At 42.5% G+C, this 16,618-nt stretch overlaps 1 protein-coding gene across 3 annotated transcripts in view; it reads left to right on the top strand.

The window, feature by feature from the left end:
• The window catches only part of Dgki (diacylglycerol kinase iota), a 446,406-nt gene that overhangs the window by 254,714 nt on the left and 175,074 nt on the right, over positions 1-16,618 (top strand). For all 3 annotated transcript variants that reach the window (XM_005365831.2, XM_026788536.1, XM_026788537.1), the window contains 4 exons: positions 33-170; positions 3,185-3,263; positions 13,155-13,210; positions 14,476-14,538. In XM_005365831.2, the coding sequence (XP_005365888.1) occupies positions 33-170; positions 3,185-3,263; positions 13,155-13,210; positions 14,476-14,538 (336 nt within the window). The remainder of the gene's footprint in view (positions 1-32; positions 171-3,184; positions 3,264-13,154; positions 13,211-14,475; positions 14,539-16,618) is intronic.

Genomic DNA, 16,618 nt, shown 5'->3' with positions numbered 1-16,618 from the left:
AGCAAGAGTCTGTGCTCTGATTCTGTCCTCAGGGCTACACCGATGAGCCTGTTTCTAAGATCTTGTGCCAGGTGGAAGATGGGACTATTGTACAGCTGGACCGCTGGAACCTCCATGTGGAGAGAAACCCAGACTTGCCACCAGAAGAACTTGAAGATGGCGTGTGTAAGGTTAGGAGTTCTTCCTTCGGGGGCCAGAGTGGCAGCTTAGCAGTGAAGAGAGTTCACTGCTCCCGCAAAGGGCTGGAGTTCAGTTCCCAGCTCTTGGCTCTGGTGGCTCACAGTTGCCTGGGAGTCTAGCTCCAAGGGATCTGGCATCCTCTTCTGACCTCTGTAGAGACTTGCATGCATGCGGACACACATACATGCATACAAAGAAATAAAAATAGTAATAAACTGAGAGAGAGAGATGAGATTGATTGATTCTTCTCCAACTGATGGATCACAATAAGACACACACTCCTTAAGGCACATTCATGGGCTCCTGCCTTCCAGAAGATAACAGGATAGCGTTGGGATTCTGGCTCTTAAGTCACCCCCCTCCCTGATCCCTCCCCACAGATCCGTCAGGGCTCAGACGTTATCCTTTGTCCAGAGCTCAGGGACCTGTCCTCTGTCTCGGCTCCACACTAGGGAAGCATGGAGACAGTTGTTAATCTCTTGAGCTAGAAGCATGCAGCTTACAAGGAGATGGAATACATGTATGTTCCTAAGCACATAAACCTTAGACCTTGCTGGCCTGACATCAAATAGCCCTTCTCTGTAGCCCAATTGCCTCGTCTGCTTGGGGCTTGAGATGGCCTAAAGAAGTAGTCTGTCTTGGTGTTTCCTTTTGGTGAGTGAGCTTTTATGGGAAAAAACAAAACAAAACAACCTAACCCAAACCAAGGCCATTGTTGTAAATAACGCTTAGCCTCGCTTTAGCACTTGAGTGTAAACTCTGACCTGGATCTCTGAGTAACTTGGTTTGTCACTGTGTAGACATGTCCTCCAAGTAACTCCTTGCTTTTCTTTCGTAATACTGGGCCTGCCATTTTGTAGACTTAAGAGTCTCCTGGTACACTTGTTAGGATGAAGATTATGTCTCTCTTCAGAGGCATGGAGTAAGTTAATGTAGGGATGAGGCCCCAGCACCTGCATCTCAAGTAGCATCCTTGCTAGTTTGGATCCATCCACTGAGCCCACGGTTATTGTCCACGCAGTCCTAGACAATGATGTTAGACACACAGTGTTATGTTTGGCTTAACCATCTTCTCATCTCTTTTGTTGTTTTTTTTCCATCTAAACTCCACCCCCGAAGTTAATAAATCTACTAGACATCAGGATTGCTCCCTTGAAACTGAGTTTCCAACTGAACATTGTTTAAACATAAGCATATCTTATTCCTTTAACTATTTATTTGACTTGATTGAGATTGGATAGAAAACCACCGAAGTAGAAGGAGGGGGACCTTCTATGGAAGTGGAAAATTTCAGACCCTTCTGCTAGATGTGGAGTGGCGGGGCCTACAATTTAACTCTTTTCCAAAACGCTTGAGAAATGGAAAGACTTCTTGATGCAGCCAGAGAACGTCAATCCAGATAATTAAAGGGCTTTGGGAATGGAGTTTGGGGATATGTAGAAAATTGGGGCACATTTTCCTGGAAAATGTGAATACCTTAAAAACAAACCTAAATTGGGATATTGCTTGGGGAATTGTGACCAGATGTTTTCCTTAGCTATCGGCGGCTGCAAAGACACGGGTTAGAATTGGAGCCAAAGAAATATAAATGGTAGGATGTTTCTGTGCTTTTGGCACAGTCACCATGCTGTCCTTACAGGGGCTGGGGTTTTGTTTAAGTACAGGGACTGGACATTCTCAAATATGAAGCCAGAAGAGTTAGATATGCTTTTGGCATCTCTGTGTAGCTTGAGTTCCTCCACTCTGTAGACTGTTGAAACCAGTTCTAAGGGCTGATGCAGCTCCTGACACATCAAGGCTCAGTCTTAGGGGCTACAATGCAGGGTCCCCCTTTCTCTTCATCAGAAACCGACATCAAGGCTGTCTTCTTCTGCCCTCTTTTAATGGGTTAATGTTTTCCCTGCAGCTTACCAGGGAATCGTCCCGATCAGTAAGAAGTATGTACACACTCTAACAAATGACTTTGAAACTTCGAAGGTTTCAACACATATTTCTAATGGCGAAAGGGTGCAGTTCAGTTTGGGACATAACCTGACAATTCTCTAGGGATGTTGCCTCTTTAAATTTGTATTTATCCTGCATTTTGAGCCACGGAGAGAAATGTGGGCAATTACCCTTTCCTTCCTCGCACTCTCTGTGTGCTATTCTGGTTGTGCTCATATTGAACTGAAGCTTTCAGATGACATCATGTTTGCAATTTCAGTCGGGGCTCTCGGGCTTCACGGCGTTCTTTCTTAGTGGCTCACAAGAAAAGCCAGGGACTCAAAGAATACAGGAGAAAAAGAATTATGTGTTCTCTATATGGTTGTATGGTTGTCATATTAAAGATACAAGGTTAACCAAGTGGGAATCTGGATTATATCTTTATATATTTCACACACACATATATATATGTATATATACACACATACATATATATGACATCTATATGGCTATTGTTTTTCTTTCTGTCAGCAATGGCTGATACAAATCAAATGGCTTTCACTGCTTTATTTCTTATATTGAGGTTTGTGAAAACAAAGCAAAAATACCCTTTCCAAATAGATTACATGTCAATTGTTTATTTCAGGCTGCAGTATTTGTGCGTTGAATGTAAAACTCTTGAAAAAGGTGCATCCACTGGTTAGGGAAATCAGAATGGATCTAGCAGTCGAGTCCATTTTCTAAATTCGTGGAATCAATCTCTCTTTGTAGCTCATTGTTACAAATGAGAAACCCCCCAGCTTATTGCCCCATGCGCAGGAATGACTCTTGCTTAGTAGTTTGTATTTGTGCCTCTTATTTCCTTTATGGTTTATGACTTGTGAGATTTCTTGATTTGAGCTTTCATTAATGAGTTAACTCAAGAGCCTCTGTGTCTTGTCCATAAACACGCTCTCTGGTGAGAAGTGACGGACCTGTGTCCCACAGGCTGCCTCAGAGATAGGGTCTGGTGTTGGGCCGAGGTTGGTATCTTCTAGTTGGCTGTGCACAATGTCAACGTCACATTTGTCTATCCTTTCAGCTTCCCCTGAATGTCTTCAATAATTACTTCAGCCTCGGATTTGATGCTCACGTCACCCTGGAGTTCCACGAGTCACGAGGTGAGGACCTGCCCCGTTTCCGTCTCCATGGGAGGAAGTTTCCAGCCCTGTTCTCATGTTCCCCTTTGCCTGCGTATCACCTGCATGCTTGTGCTTCCCTCTCGTTCACTTTCATGATGACCCTGGGAGCTGGACCAGATGGGAACTTGCTATAAATAGAGACTACAGATCTGGCGGTCTATAAACTCAAGGGCAGGGACAGAGGTCCATTCCAAGTCATGGGATGTGAGTCTTTAAGTTTGACTCTTATACTGTGTTCTGAAGATCAAAACCAGAGCTTTGCACATGGAAGGCAAGATTCCTGCTGCTAAGGTACCTCCCCGGCTTTGAATAGAAATTCTGAAAGGAAATAAAATTCTTAGATAACGATTTCTTTACTTATTAGGATGCACTCAGCTTTATAAGCCACCAGATATTAAAGTTTAATGTTCTCTAACCAGAGCCTTTGAAATATGATAGGAAAGATGAAAAGGGAAGGAACAGCCGTGTTGACACAAGGGACTGCAGGTCTCTTAGTTTGAGAGGAAGGGGTACGGCGGGGTTGAGGTACCTAGGAAGGTTCTGAGATCCTCACTGGGTGGGACAAGTGAGAAGGAGGTTGTGGTAACTTCTGGGATGAGAAGATGTGGGACCAAGACTCTGGGAGGACAAGTTTTGAAAGTAAGATGAACTGGCAGCTGATGGGTGCTGAGAAAGGAGAATACTTTCTTTGGTGTTTTGGTCCCTGGTAGATTGGGCAAGACAGTGGAAAGTCCCGCATCCATGTGCAGCATGAATCACTAATTGGACTCAGTGGATCCCACATAAGTTGGGAGAAGATGTGCTGGGAGGGTCTAGAGAGTATCAAAGTGGGGGAAGTAGAGGCCGGTATGTTCATGATACACTGTATGCACATATGGAATTTTCAAAGGATAAAAATATTTTAAAAGCTAAAACAATATTATATATCATAGAAAAAATAAATTCGAATACACATGAGAAAAGGATGAAATAATAAAATATTTCATCTGAATTTTCTTATCTATTCAGAACTGAGAAAATTTAGGATATCGGTTGATAACGATCTCTTTCTCCACTCTATCTCTTTCCATCCCTCCCTCCTTCCATCCTTCCCTCCATCTCTCCATCTCTCCATTTCCTGCACTCTATCTATTAGTGTACACTCTATACCTCTGCCCTTGTCCTTCATCTGTTACTGGGTCGGTACCTAGTTCCCTGTGAATATGTTTAGATGTAACTGAGACATAGTTATGTAAGGTCTGAAACTTAGGAGATGAAAGGCAAAGTTATTAGTGAGGAACCATTTCTTTCATTTCCTGAGGCTCTGCAGGGCTTGAGTGGTTTCAAAACTCCAAACATTGAAACAAAGAAATCCAAAATCCCATGCTTCAGATTGTGGTAATCAGATAAAGAATAATCTAACTCTTACACACTAGACATCCGCAGTGGAGCACTAGGGTTCAGATGTTTAGAATTCGAACTACAGCTGAAGCACAAACACAGAAAGCCCTGACTGGGTCCACCAAGTCTGGTTCTTTGGGCTTCAACCAAGGCTGTGAGGAGAAAGTGTCTGTGCAGTTGAATTCTGCATTATGGAAGGGACAGCAGTACTGGATGAAGAAGGAACTGTTGTCCATGCTTTCTCTCTGAAAAGCTAGAAAACCACAGGCAGAATAGGTGAATAATAAAAGAACTTTAAATGCTTCAAATTGGAAATACCCTACACTGGCACATACCTGCCACAGCGTAGTCGTGGGAAAGAGTTAGTCAAGCCGCCGGTGTAGGGCCTCTGTTTGTGACACGTTTTTCTTCCTGTGTTTCAAGAGCGTTCACTTGGCCTGTAAACAGGAAGCAGTTTTGGTTCCTAGCATATTTCTCCTTATTTCTTTATCTTTAAGAGTTTATGTTTGTGAACTTCTTAGTAATAAGATTTCTGAGGTTTTTTTTTACAATACCCATAAAGCGACTCAATATCACAAATACAGGAATTTCCAAAACCAGGCGTCCTGTCTTGAAGAAAGGCCTGACTGAGTCAGTGGTCCCATGTAAGCTTGTTCAAGAGAACCTGATTTTGAGCCTAATAATTCTGAAGGTTGTTCTAATGACATACACCTTTGTACTAAGACAGAATTTTTATGCATCCGGATGAGGAGAATGCAGAGGGATAGCACAGTACAAAGGAATGCGGTTTGCAAAAGAATTTTGGGAAAGGAAACCAAATGCCAAGCAGCTGTCAGATTCCAGACATTAGCCTTGGAAGTTTATTGCTAGGGCTTAGTGTTTTATTTTAATTTTTAATATTTTTATTTATTCTTTGACAGCCAGTTTCATAGATATGTCTATATTAATCATATACACCCCACACTCTTGCCTCTCTCGTCTCCTGGACCACCCACGCCCATAACATATCCCCCAATACTTCTTTCCTCTTCAGGTCCCCTCTCCCACACCAACTGAGTCTGATGGGTCTTACCTGCACACACATGAGTGTGGGGCCATCTACGGACGCATGGACAACTCTTCCTGGGGCATAACTTGAAAGAAGACTCCCTTTCCCTTTCTCTTTCTTAGCTTCCAATAGCTCCTCAACTAGGGTTGGGGATGTTGAGAGCTTCACCCGCTTGCAATGTGAGGCTTCAAGACAAAAGTTGTATAGTTTGCTGCAAAATACCTTAAGGGTGACTCAGAGTCTCATGAGAGCCATCGTGAAGGAAAAAATGGATCAATTGATGTCATGAACATATGTAACTCTAAATAGGAATTCTGCCAACCCATCTACTTGTGATGGATAATGGATATCATTTGCGTGAGGGCAGAATTTTAAAAATGTAACCATAGAGAAAAGTTTTGGCATAGATGGGAAACTTCCCATCAAATGGACAGTTCTTAACATAGCTACTTATATAGTACTTCTTTTAGAAGGGACAATTAAAGTCACATTAATTTGGGGACAGTTCATTAGAATCGTTGCTGTGTAGATGGTTTTAGAGTTATGGGTTGAAAGCCAGGCAGGGAGTAGGGGACATCTTAGTATTTTGTTTGACTTTGTGGGTAGAGGGGTAAATGTAAGAATCTGAGTCTCTATATGGATGAGATTGTACCTCACTCGGTAGAACAGAGTGCTGATTCTTCCCAAAGTGGCCAGAGCATCTTGGATGAACTCCTGCTGTTTGCAAAGCAAAGTGTTTGGGTGAGGATTTGGAGATGTAATGGGGTTGGTCATGTCATTTTCGCTTGGAGAACCGCCTAGTTCTTTCATTGGTACCGTACTATCACAGCGCTCGAGGGGGCACACAGAAAACATGCCAGTACGTTGGCGTTTAGGCGTGTTAACAGTGATTATAGCTGTGAGTGACAAACTCAGGTCTCATTTGACCAGCCGTGTGAGTGAGATTGTCACTCATTGGACATGGATATCAGACACATCAAGCTTTTAGCTTGAGATCAACTACTTCTGTATTACTGTCTCGTTGAGATGATGATTCAGAGGAGCGGAACCTTAGGCACAAGGTCAGGAAGTACACACATGACTCTAGAGGAGGCAGCATTGGAATCAACTTAGGATTTGCTACTTGCACCAAATCTACAGAGGCATGTGGGCAGTGTGACTCAAAGGCCGTGACTTCCATGATTCAATCACAGAAACTATATTTCCTAAGAGGCTGCTACGTGTGGCGGTTTGCTAAACATCCTCCTTGCCAAAGGCGGTGCCGAGACTCACTGCATGCCGCTGCTTGAGGCACCAAAGCTCCGGCAGCTGGTCCTCACTGCCGCAAACTTCCCATCTTGAATTTCTATGTGAAATTCACTCTCCATTCCAGTGTCCACCTGTAGCATGTGGTCATTACACTATTACACAGGCAGTGCTGGTTACAACACAGGGAGTGTCTCTGTGATCTGATTAGATTCAACCAATCTTAACCCTAACTGCCTGGGATGGCATCTTCTTTAAAAGAAAAAAAAATCAGTTCACATCTAAAGGTGGGGTAACAGTGAGCCCAGGTACATATCAAGACACTTCCAACCATGTCTGAACTTGCATTTTCAGACCTGCCTCCCCCTCTTGTTTATTTTTTAATTGCCAGCTCCCAGTCCAATGGTAACAGTAAGTGGTTATGACGGTACCAGAATGTTCCATTGGAGGATAAGGCCCATTGATTACAAAATAGGAAGTATCAATAGAAGGAAGGTATAGATGAGTTGTGCAAACAGTAAGCAATATGGGTGTTTATCAGGATTGTTGGCAGAGGTGGAAGATGTTTCCAGAAAGGATAAGGGTAATACGTATGAAGGATAAGGGAGAAATGTGATAATAGATAAGAATTAATGATGGTAAAAATCATATCAGGCAAGAAGGAAAGGCGCAGAGGAACACACCTGCTTGTCCTCAGCGTGAGTCAGGTGAAAAGTGCACACAAACACACCTATCTGTGCTCAGTGTGAGTCAGGTGAAAGGCACAGAGGAACTCACCTGCTTGTCCTCAGCGTGAGTCAGGTGAAAAGTGCACACAAACACACCTATCTGTGCTCAGTGTGAGTCAGGTGAAAGGCGCAGAGGAACTCACCTGCTTGTGCTCAGTGTGAGTCAGGTGAAAGGCGCAGAGGAACTCACCTGCTTGTCCTGGGTGTGAGTCAGGTGAAAAGTGAATGCACAATGAATGACTTTTCTACAGTGCTTGAAAGATGACATTGGTAATATGGACATTCTAAAAGGTAAAGGGCACTCTTAAAATGTCCTTAATGAGAGTTGATATTGAAAAGAAAGAGTGTTTTCTTTTAGTATATAAAATTTGAATTAAAAGTGGTTCTGTAACTCTGCATAGGTTCTTGCGTCTTGGTTTGGATATCTGCAGTAGTGAAACAGAAAAGACTCGAGAGTCAGAGGAGCAAGTGCAGTGTTGGAGACCGCGTCTTCTGGGCAGGCGTGGTCGTTCTTGGTGGCATAGCAGCTGCGATTTCCTATGCATGGCCAGCGCAAGCCTGAGCCCGTCTGTATCCAGTTATGGAGAGGAGAGAGGCTCACGAGGCTCCGCCCCTCCACAAGGCAGTTAGTGGTTGATGGGGGAGGGGAGACATTGTCTTCACTGGTGTAACCACTGGTAAGGTGTTCAGGGTCCTATAAACAAGTCCAATTAGACGTAGACATAGAGCAGGTTTAAACCAAATCCTCATCCACTTTTAAGTAGTGAAAAGCGAAGGAAGACTAAGTACCTTTATGTTTAATAACTCTAGATTCTAAGGCTTCTTTAGGCTCATTATTAGTAAGATTACATTGTTTTATTTATGAAATGTAAGTAACAAATGTACCAACATTTCTAACTACTTATTTCATATTTTGATGACAAAATTAAAACTATATGATTGCTTGTTTCTTTTTGTTTTGTTTTGGTTTTTTTGAGGCAGGGTTTCTCTGTGGTGCCCTGGCTGTCCTGGAACTCTCTCCATAGACCAGGCTGGCTTTGAACTCACAGAGATCAGCTTGCCTCTGCCCCCTGAGGCTGGAATTAAAGGCACGTGCCACCGTGCTCAGCTGCTTATTTCTTATTCTTCACACGGAATTTAAAGAAAAAATAGAATAAAGCAATAACAACAAGCCGCTGGGGGGCTGGAGAGATGCTGGCTCGGTGGTTAAGAGCACTAATATCTCTCTTTGCAGACCTGGGTTTGCTTTCTAGCAGCTATATAGGGCAGCTCACAGTCACCTAAAACGACAGTTCCAGGGGAATCTGGTGGCGTTTTTTTTTTTTTTTTTTTACCTCTGTGGGAAAGTGCTCACACATGCTGCACACAAACTCACACAAGTGGAAGATCTGCTAGCCTGGTTGGAAGAGGGGAAGTGGGCGAGGCTTGTCTCTTACAGGGACAGGATAGACCATTACAACAATTAACAATATTTCCCCCGTTTCCTTTCCCTCCTCCAAACCCTCCTGTAAACCCATCCCCACTTTCTTTGAAATCCGTGGTGGGATTCTACACTGAAATGGTTTTGTGATTCTGTTTACATGTGTTATTTTAGGGAGGAGTGTGTAACCTAGGAAGTCTTTTATGAATTAATTGTGGCTAAATACCTTTACAAATTTGCATGTTTAGAATGTCAGAATGTTGATCTTTGGATTATAATAATTGGATATAAAAGGGATGCCTGAGGAGGTGAACCAGTATGCTTTCCATATGAACCCTTTCATTAAATGGAATTACCAAACCTTCTGAGGAGTGTGGTGATATGTTAGGTGGAGGTCAGCACCAACAAAACATTATAACTCTGAACCAAGGTCCCCAGGCTGGTGGCACGCACCGTGCCTTTGTGCTGTGTTTAACGATGGGACTAACGTTTCTAATCAGCTTAATGGATTATACCCAGAACTCCATCATCCTTATAAACAGATTTTAATTAGAGCCAAATCATTCAGAAACTTTAGTTAAAAGGGAAGGTTTGAGATAACGAGACTTAGACAAGATTTGGGATTTTTAAGTTGATGGTACAGTGAACTGTGACCCTTGAGGACCTCTTAGGTACTAAATACCTTTTCCGACTAGGAGGAAGACTGTGAGCCGTGAGGGCCGGAAGGCAGACTGCAGCAGCTTTGTCTCCCATGGCAGTTGCCACTTCACCTGGGGTCATTGCCCATCGTGACAGGAGAGCTTTACTCGTGTGAGCAAAGCCGACTTCAATGTCATAAGACAATCTGAGATTGCCCGAATGGGCCAGTACAATCATGTGAACCCCTAGAAGCAGAGGTAGAGGACAGGAGAAGTTGGGGAGATTCAGTCTATGAAGGCTTGATGCACTGGTTTTGACTGTGGCAGGGATCAGAACCCAACGAATTCAGACAGCAAACGAGTTCCCCATTAGTGCGAAGCAGCACTCTTCTCTGGCCACAGGAGAGCTTCAGTTCCGCAGCCTCCGGATGTGGATTCTGCCAACAACCTGAATTACCAGGACGTGTTTCCTCTCAATGAGGGTGTCACAGTATACCTCTCAAACCCTCAGGAGGGGCTGCAGGGGAGCCCACTCCAGAATTCCGACTAAGAGAATTATAAGCAAATCGATAAATGGTGTTTGAACATTCCAAATTGGTCATGATTTCTTATGGTAGGAGCAGGAAACTGATAAAGTCACATTGCTGACTGGAAACGGAATAATGGAGGAAGAAGACAGTAAGTGGGTCTGACTGTCTCACCCCCACTCCTTGTGAAGGGGGAGAATGGATAACCCGGGAATTCAAACAATTGGTCACAGATCCTCCTAGCAGTGGTGCCAACACTGTTAGTCTTTCATGTTTACCTTGAGTCACCTAGCAGACATAACTTCCTGAAGGAATGAGCTCTTGAACTTTCTCATTGGCCTCTCCCTAAGTTTTTATTCTGCCTTTCTTCCTCTATGCAGTGTAGAAGGTAGAGTGGAGTGTCCACACTCTTGGCTCTTCTTAAAGGTACACCAACTTCATATGCTGCACGTAAACACACTCAGCCATACAGCCCTTCCTTCTCACAGCAATGGAAATGATGTTGGGCACAGCTGTTTGCATCTGCGGCCCATCCTCTGCCTGTTTGCTTCCTCCATGGCTTGACCCTGGTAGGAGAAGGCCCAGTTCCTGCAGCAGGTGGCCCAGTTCCAGCAGCAGGTGGCCCAGTTCCGGCAGTAGGCTGAGCTTCCTCTGAGGTCTAGCTGACCTGTCTTTCGGAGTCTTGTTTTTTGCTTACACAAAAGATGCAAAAGGGGAAATGAAGCTAGGAATGTGGCTTAGAGGAAGAGTGCTCACCCAATAGCCTTTCAGAAGTGCATTATCCTGGGACTAACAGGATTCCCCTTAAACCTCTAAGGCCAAGGCATATGAGTGCCTGCCCATCCCTTCCTCTATGTCTTTCTGACAGCTCTCTGAACGTTAGCTGTCTCGATGGACTTGTTTTTAAAGTTTATTGCTCCCAGCTAAATTGCGTTGGATGTGACCATTTTCATCAAAGGTGTGAGTTAAGTCACTAAAAGCTCAGTTTATTTCTCCATTTTATCCCGTTTTGGTGGTCTTATGGGAAATTGTCTTTGGAGAAAATGAATCTTCTTTTCAGTTTTATTAAAAAAAATCAAGTCTCCTAGAAAAACCACATAGAGTTGTTACTTTTTCCAAGCCATAAGTTATAAAGCACATAAATGCTAGTCTAGGGTTCGCTTAATAGCTGTGGGCATCTGTGTTGAGCAAGTTCTACACCAGAGCTGTGGCTGGATGACATTTCCATTTTTTTGTAATTTGTTAGATAGCTGGACTGGATTTTTTTTTTAAAAAAATTAGAGCCCATATACTCAAGACACAGTACAAAAAAATGATTCTTATTTACCTCTGGTTTTATAAAACAAGAAAGCTGTTGTAACTGAAAATGAAAATGGAAGCCCAGCAAGTTGATTCCAAACAAGTCAGAAACACAGAGAGGGAGAAATGGCTTCAGTGGTTAGGAGCTCTGGGGTTCAGCACTCACACTGGGTGGCTCACAGTCATCTGTAGTCCCAGCTCCAAGAGACCTGACACCCTCTTCCTACCCTTGTAGGTACACACACACACACACACACACACACACACACACACACACACACAATCAGTAAATGATTAAATAAGTAAATCTTAAAAAGAGGGTAAGAGTAATAGGGAGAGAGAGCGAGCAATTAACACCATTTTATATTTTTTAAATTATTCTTCATAATCTTTTGCTCAGCTTTGTGTCTAGGATCCGAGTGTATTGTTGAATAGAACAGTATTTAGGAAAGCCTTGAGATTCAATAGCTGCAGTTAGCTATTGAGAACCAATCTGCAAGCACTCCCTCCCTTCTCTTATTAGTTAAATTTGTAATTCTTTACCCAGTTTCTGTGTCATGTTCAGGTATTAGTTGGCTCTAAGGATACTGTAAATAACTCAATAAGCATTATGTAGGACTTTTCCTTGAGATCTCATATTATTTCTAAGGACCAGTCTGGGCGACTGGACTCTTACATCCTCTCGTTTTGACAGGGAATGGTAAGCACTGTTTTTAGATAGTCTTAGGACTGGGAAAGTCCCTTTCATCATCTTGCTCCCTCGGGAGAAATGACTGGGAGAAAGACCTAGCTGAAGAAGTTACTGGTGGGTGGTACAAAGACAGAGGGCTAAGGTAGACCAGTAGATTGTTTAGTAAAACTTTGGTATTGTTGTATACAATTCCAAAGGGAGAAACATTTGAGGAAATTATATTTCATGTAGACATTTATTAACACCTGAAGTCCTGTGAAAATTCCTTGATATGGACTATTTCATCTTTTTGGCTCTTTGAGCTAAATAATGGTATGGCTCTTTGAGCTAAATAATGGTACAGGCAAGCTGAAGATTAAATCATTTTTCATATTGTACCTTTCTGTAATATGAAAGTATTTTCAGAAGCCCTCCCCTTCTTCCCTCTCTCCAACCCTCTTCCCACTCTCTACCTCCTTATCTACCTCCATTTCTTTTTCTTTCATTTACTTCCATTTATTCCAAGGTCTATCACAAATAAGGGAGGGGGTCCAGAGTTCTCAAAATCCCTCCTGTTTAACTGCATTTTGAAGCTTTCCATGTGATTTACAGAAGCCATACCCATTGACATCAGTGAGAATAACCACATCCCCAGATCTCTTGCTTCCATCCGTGTCCCAAATCCCTCTGATCCTATGATTCAAAACAATTACAACATAAAGTCTCCAGTTTTAATGTTTGTGAGTGCACTGGGAGCTCTTCAAACTACCTTTCTGGGACCTCACACTCAGACATTCCAGTAGAGCAAGGATAGGTGGGACCTGACGATCAGTGCTGCAAATACACTTCCAATTCACACCAAGGCCAGTCTTTTATAAAGGTCCTATAACAAAACTACCTCTCTGTCTTTTGCAGAAGCAAATCCAGAGAAATTCAATAGTCGTTTTCGAAATAAAATGTTCTATGCAGGGGTAAGTATATTTCTCATTTTATAATTATTAATATTATTTAATGCCAATTCACTGAATACTAAAGAAACTAACCACATCAAAATTAGCAATGCTAGACACTTGCATCTATGCTTATGTATAGTTATTCCTAAAACCTTCACCGAGGAATGAAAGAAAGGGAATATTTGTTAAATGAATGTCCAGCAAAGGGGTTGGTGTGGACTATGATTGAATTTTAGGCCCCTGGGGTACACAAAAGTCAATGACTTTTAGAGAGCAATATGTAACAGATATCAATGAAGGAACTGGAAAAAATAGATGGGAAAAACATCTATTTTTTATTTTATTTATTTTTAGTTTGCTTCCTATTTTTGTGATAAAATATCCTGGCAAAAAGCAATTTAAAGGAGAAAGTGTTCATTTGACTAACATTTTTAAATCACATTCTGTCACTGGTGAAAGGCAAGGTGGCAGGAAGTTGAAGCAGCTGGTCACCACACATTCACCATCAGGAGCAGGGAGCAAGGAACGAGTGCGTACATGATCCTGCTCACGTTGATTCTCCACCTTTACAATCCGGGACTCCCTGCCCAGGGAAAGGTGCCACCCGCAACAAGCCTGCCTTCCCACTAATCAAGATACCACCCACAGACATGAGGGCAAGGCCAACTTAATCTAGACAGTCCTCACCCGGGTGGTTGTAAACTGTGTTAAGTTGACAGCTAATCCCATCCGTCACAGATAGTCTTAACTGAGGATGTAATCTTAAGCAGGCTGTGTACCTAGTGACCTTGGTTGAGAAATTGGCAGAGCATGGAGCTTGCTGTGAGAACACATAGGAGGCCTGGGTGGGGAGAGGGGGACTTGACTCTTCACTCTTCAGGGACATTCCTAGGAGTGGGTAGAGGTGAAAACAGGAGACACAGAATGTGACAATAACATGCACCTTAAATGGGTAGCACTGGGTAGGAGTTAAAATATGAGGGGCAGTGGACAGCATTCCTGGGGGAGGTTAAAGGTGATCTTAGCATTGGATTCCCAATGACTCTGGGAACCACCCACTTTTTCAATCGTCTCCTATAATCTTAAATTTTATTGTAGCTTATAGTCTGAAAACAAAGACGATTTCCACAGACACTGCCCTATTTTACCTTGGGTTCAACCAAAGGAGAATTTGTTGTATGTTTTTTTCAAAGTGTGGAATCTTGGGAACTGTCTTATCATGTTGAAGCAAGGATTTGGTGGAAACCATGTAACAAAAAATTCTTTTCTCCCTCATGGTATAGGCAGCCTTTTCTGATTTCCTACAGAGAAGTTCTAGGGACTTATCCAAACACGTCAAAGTTGTTGTGAGTATTGACTATATGGGTTCCTTTAATTGCATGTGAATATGGATTTCATGCCCCGTCCCATGTCAGTTGATGTGTGTATTAAACCCTGGGCTGCAGACAGTTTGCACATCATGTAGAGGAGCTCGTCAGACCGTGTTTATGAATTCTCAAATGTGTCAGTCTCTGTCTTAGCTCCTGGCATGAAATAAAGACCAAGTTTGACTCCCGAGGAAATCATGGAGAAGGGTGATAATCACTGTAGACACACAGACCATTACTCAATCGTACATGTAGAAATAATCACTACAGGCACATAGAACCACTATTCAATCATACATGCAGATCACTGGTAGCACAAGAGTGGTAATCCCATTCAGGATACAGAAAATCTTCCTGGAAGAAATGCCATGAGCTGGCTTTTCCAGTATAAACAAATACTTAGCCAACAATTGTTCCAGACCTTTCTGAGGAGTCTCCATTATAGAACAAGCACCTACTTTATCCTGGCTTTGTACTCAAAGTCAAGGCTCCTCGCCCTGGGTGGATGCTTCCTGTTACTTCTTCTTCCGTTTCAAACTCAGGCTATGTCTCCACTGGAGGCAAAAGAGAGTTGAAATTCTCTTTGTCTAGCTGGCACAGTCTAATACATCATAAAATCAGTTAAGAAAAAACAAATTGTTTCATGTGATAACTGAGATTATGAAGAGATGAATATAGCTTTGATTTGCATAGTTGTAAGAATTAATCAAAACGAGGCTGAATGATTAAAAAAATATATCTATGGAGAAACATGGCAGTGCCTTCACCCATCATGCAGCAGGTAAAGAAATGTAGAAACAACATATGTGTGTGGCCTGCATATGTATGTGTACATGTATGTAAAAATAGACAAAATACAGAAAATACATGATACTAGGTTATGGAGATTTAGAGAAATGATCGAGGAAAATGAGACAGTTAAAACGAAAAGCAGTCTTTAACATTTAAGAGATAGTCCTGTTCATGAGATCTTCATTTATGTTTACAAAATGAAATATACCTGCTTCTAGTTGGTCCTTTGTAGTTTGTTGAGAGAGTGCCATTCTATCCTTGAACTTGCTATTTAGCCAAAATTGCCTTGAGTTTCTGATCTGTGTTTCTTTACTTCTCACGCACTGAGATTACAGGCACGTACTGCCAAGTCCAGCAAAGTGTTTTTAAAAAAAAACATGCTAGCTATATTAAATAAATTACTTCTATATTAAACCAAAAAAGGGAAATGATTATTGAAAATGAAACAACTAAGGGTTGCAATAGAATGATATTTTCTTGGGCACTGATGATAATGTTTCCAATGTTAATAAACTAGTATATACAGTGCTAATGTAGTAGAAATGACTTACTCATTCTTGCAGGATGCAAGGTTCATTTTAAAAAAATGCTAGGCTGAGCACAGTGGCTTCTGTCAGTTGCCCCAACTATTTGGAAGGCTGAGCTGGAAGGAACGGAAATTCAAGGCCAGCAGCCACCCTGCATAGCTTGGTGAAAACCTATCTCAAAAAGAGAGGGTAAAAGTGCGTGTGTGTGGGAAGTATAGAAATCTGATAGGCAAACATTTGCAAAGCTGCTCTTGCTGCTTTATCAGCATTAATATGTATCTGGCTATGAATCTATTGCTATTTTTTTTTACTAGAGTTTCTATGTCTTTTCTTTGTAACCATATGAGTACTCAGAACATTATATGATTTCAATCGCTTATCATAACATAAAGTTTATAATCTATAGAAAAATATGCATGGAAGATGAAGCCCTGAGATCCACTGAGACAAGGGTTAACTATTGCTGATATTAGCTAACCATGGCATCCCTTCAGGGAATTTCAGCTCCTGGACAAAGCAGTCTTGTTTCTGGCCCTGGGGTGAGGCACAGCCTCATGGTGGAATGAGAGCAGAGGGAGGGGGGCAGAGCTGTCATGGTGGGAGGGATAAGGGGAGCAGAGCTGTCATGGTGGGAGGGATGAGGGAGGCAGAGCTGTCATGGTGGGAGGGATGAGGGGAGCAGAGCTGTCATGGTGGGAGGGATGAGGGGGGCAGAGCTGTCATGGTGGGAGGGATGAGGG

Source organism: Microtus ochrogaster, unplaced genomic scaffold (genome assembly GCF_000317375.1).
Source record: "Microtus ochrogaster isolate Prairie Vole_2 unplaced genomic scaffold, MicOch1.0 UNK4, whole genome shotgun sequence".
NCBI classification, from domain to species: Eukaryota; Metazoa; Chordata; class Mammalia; order Rodentia; family Cricetidae; genus Microtus; species Microtus ochrogaster.
The sequence above is the reverse complement of the archived record's forward strand: the minus strand, read 5'-3'. Positions and strand labels throughout refer to the sequence as shown.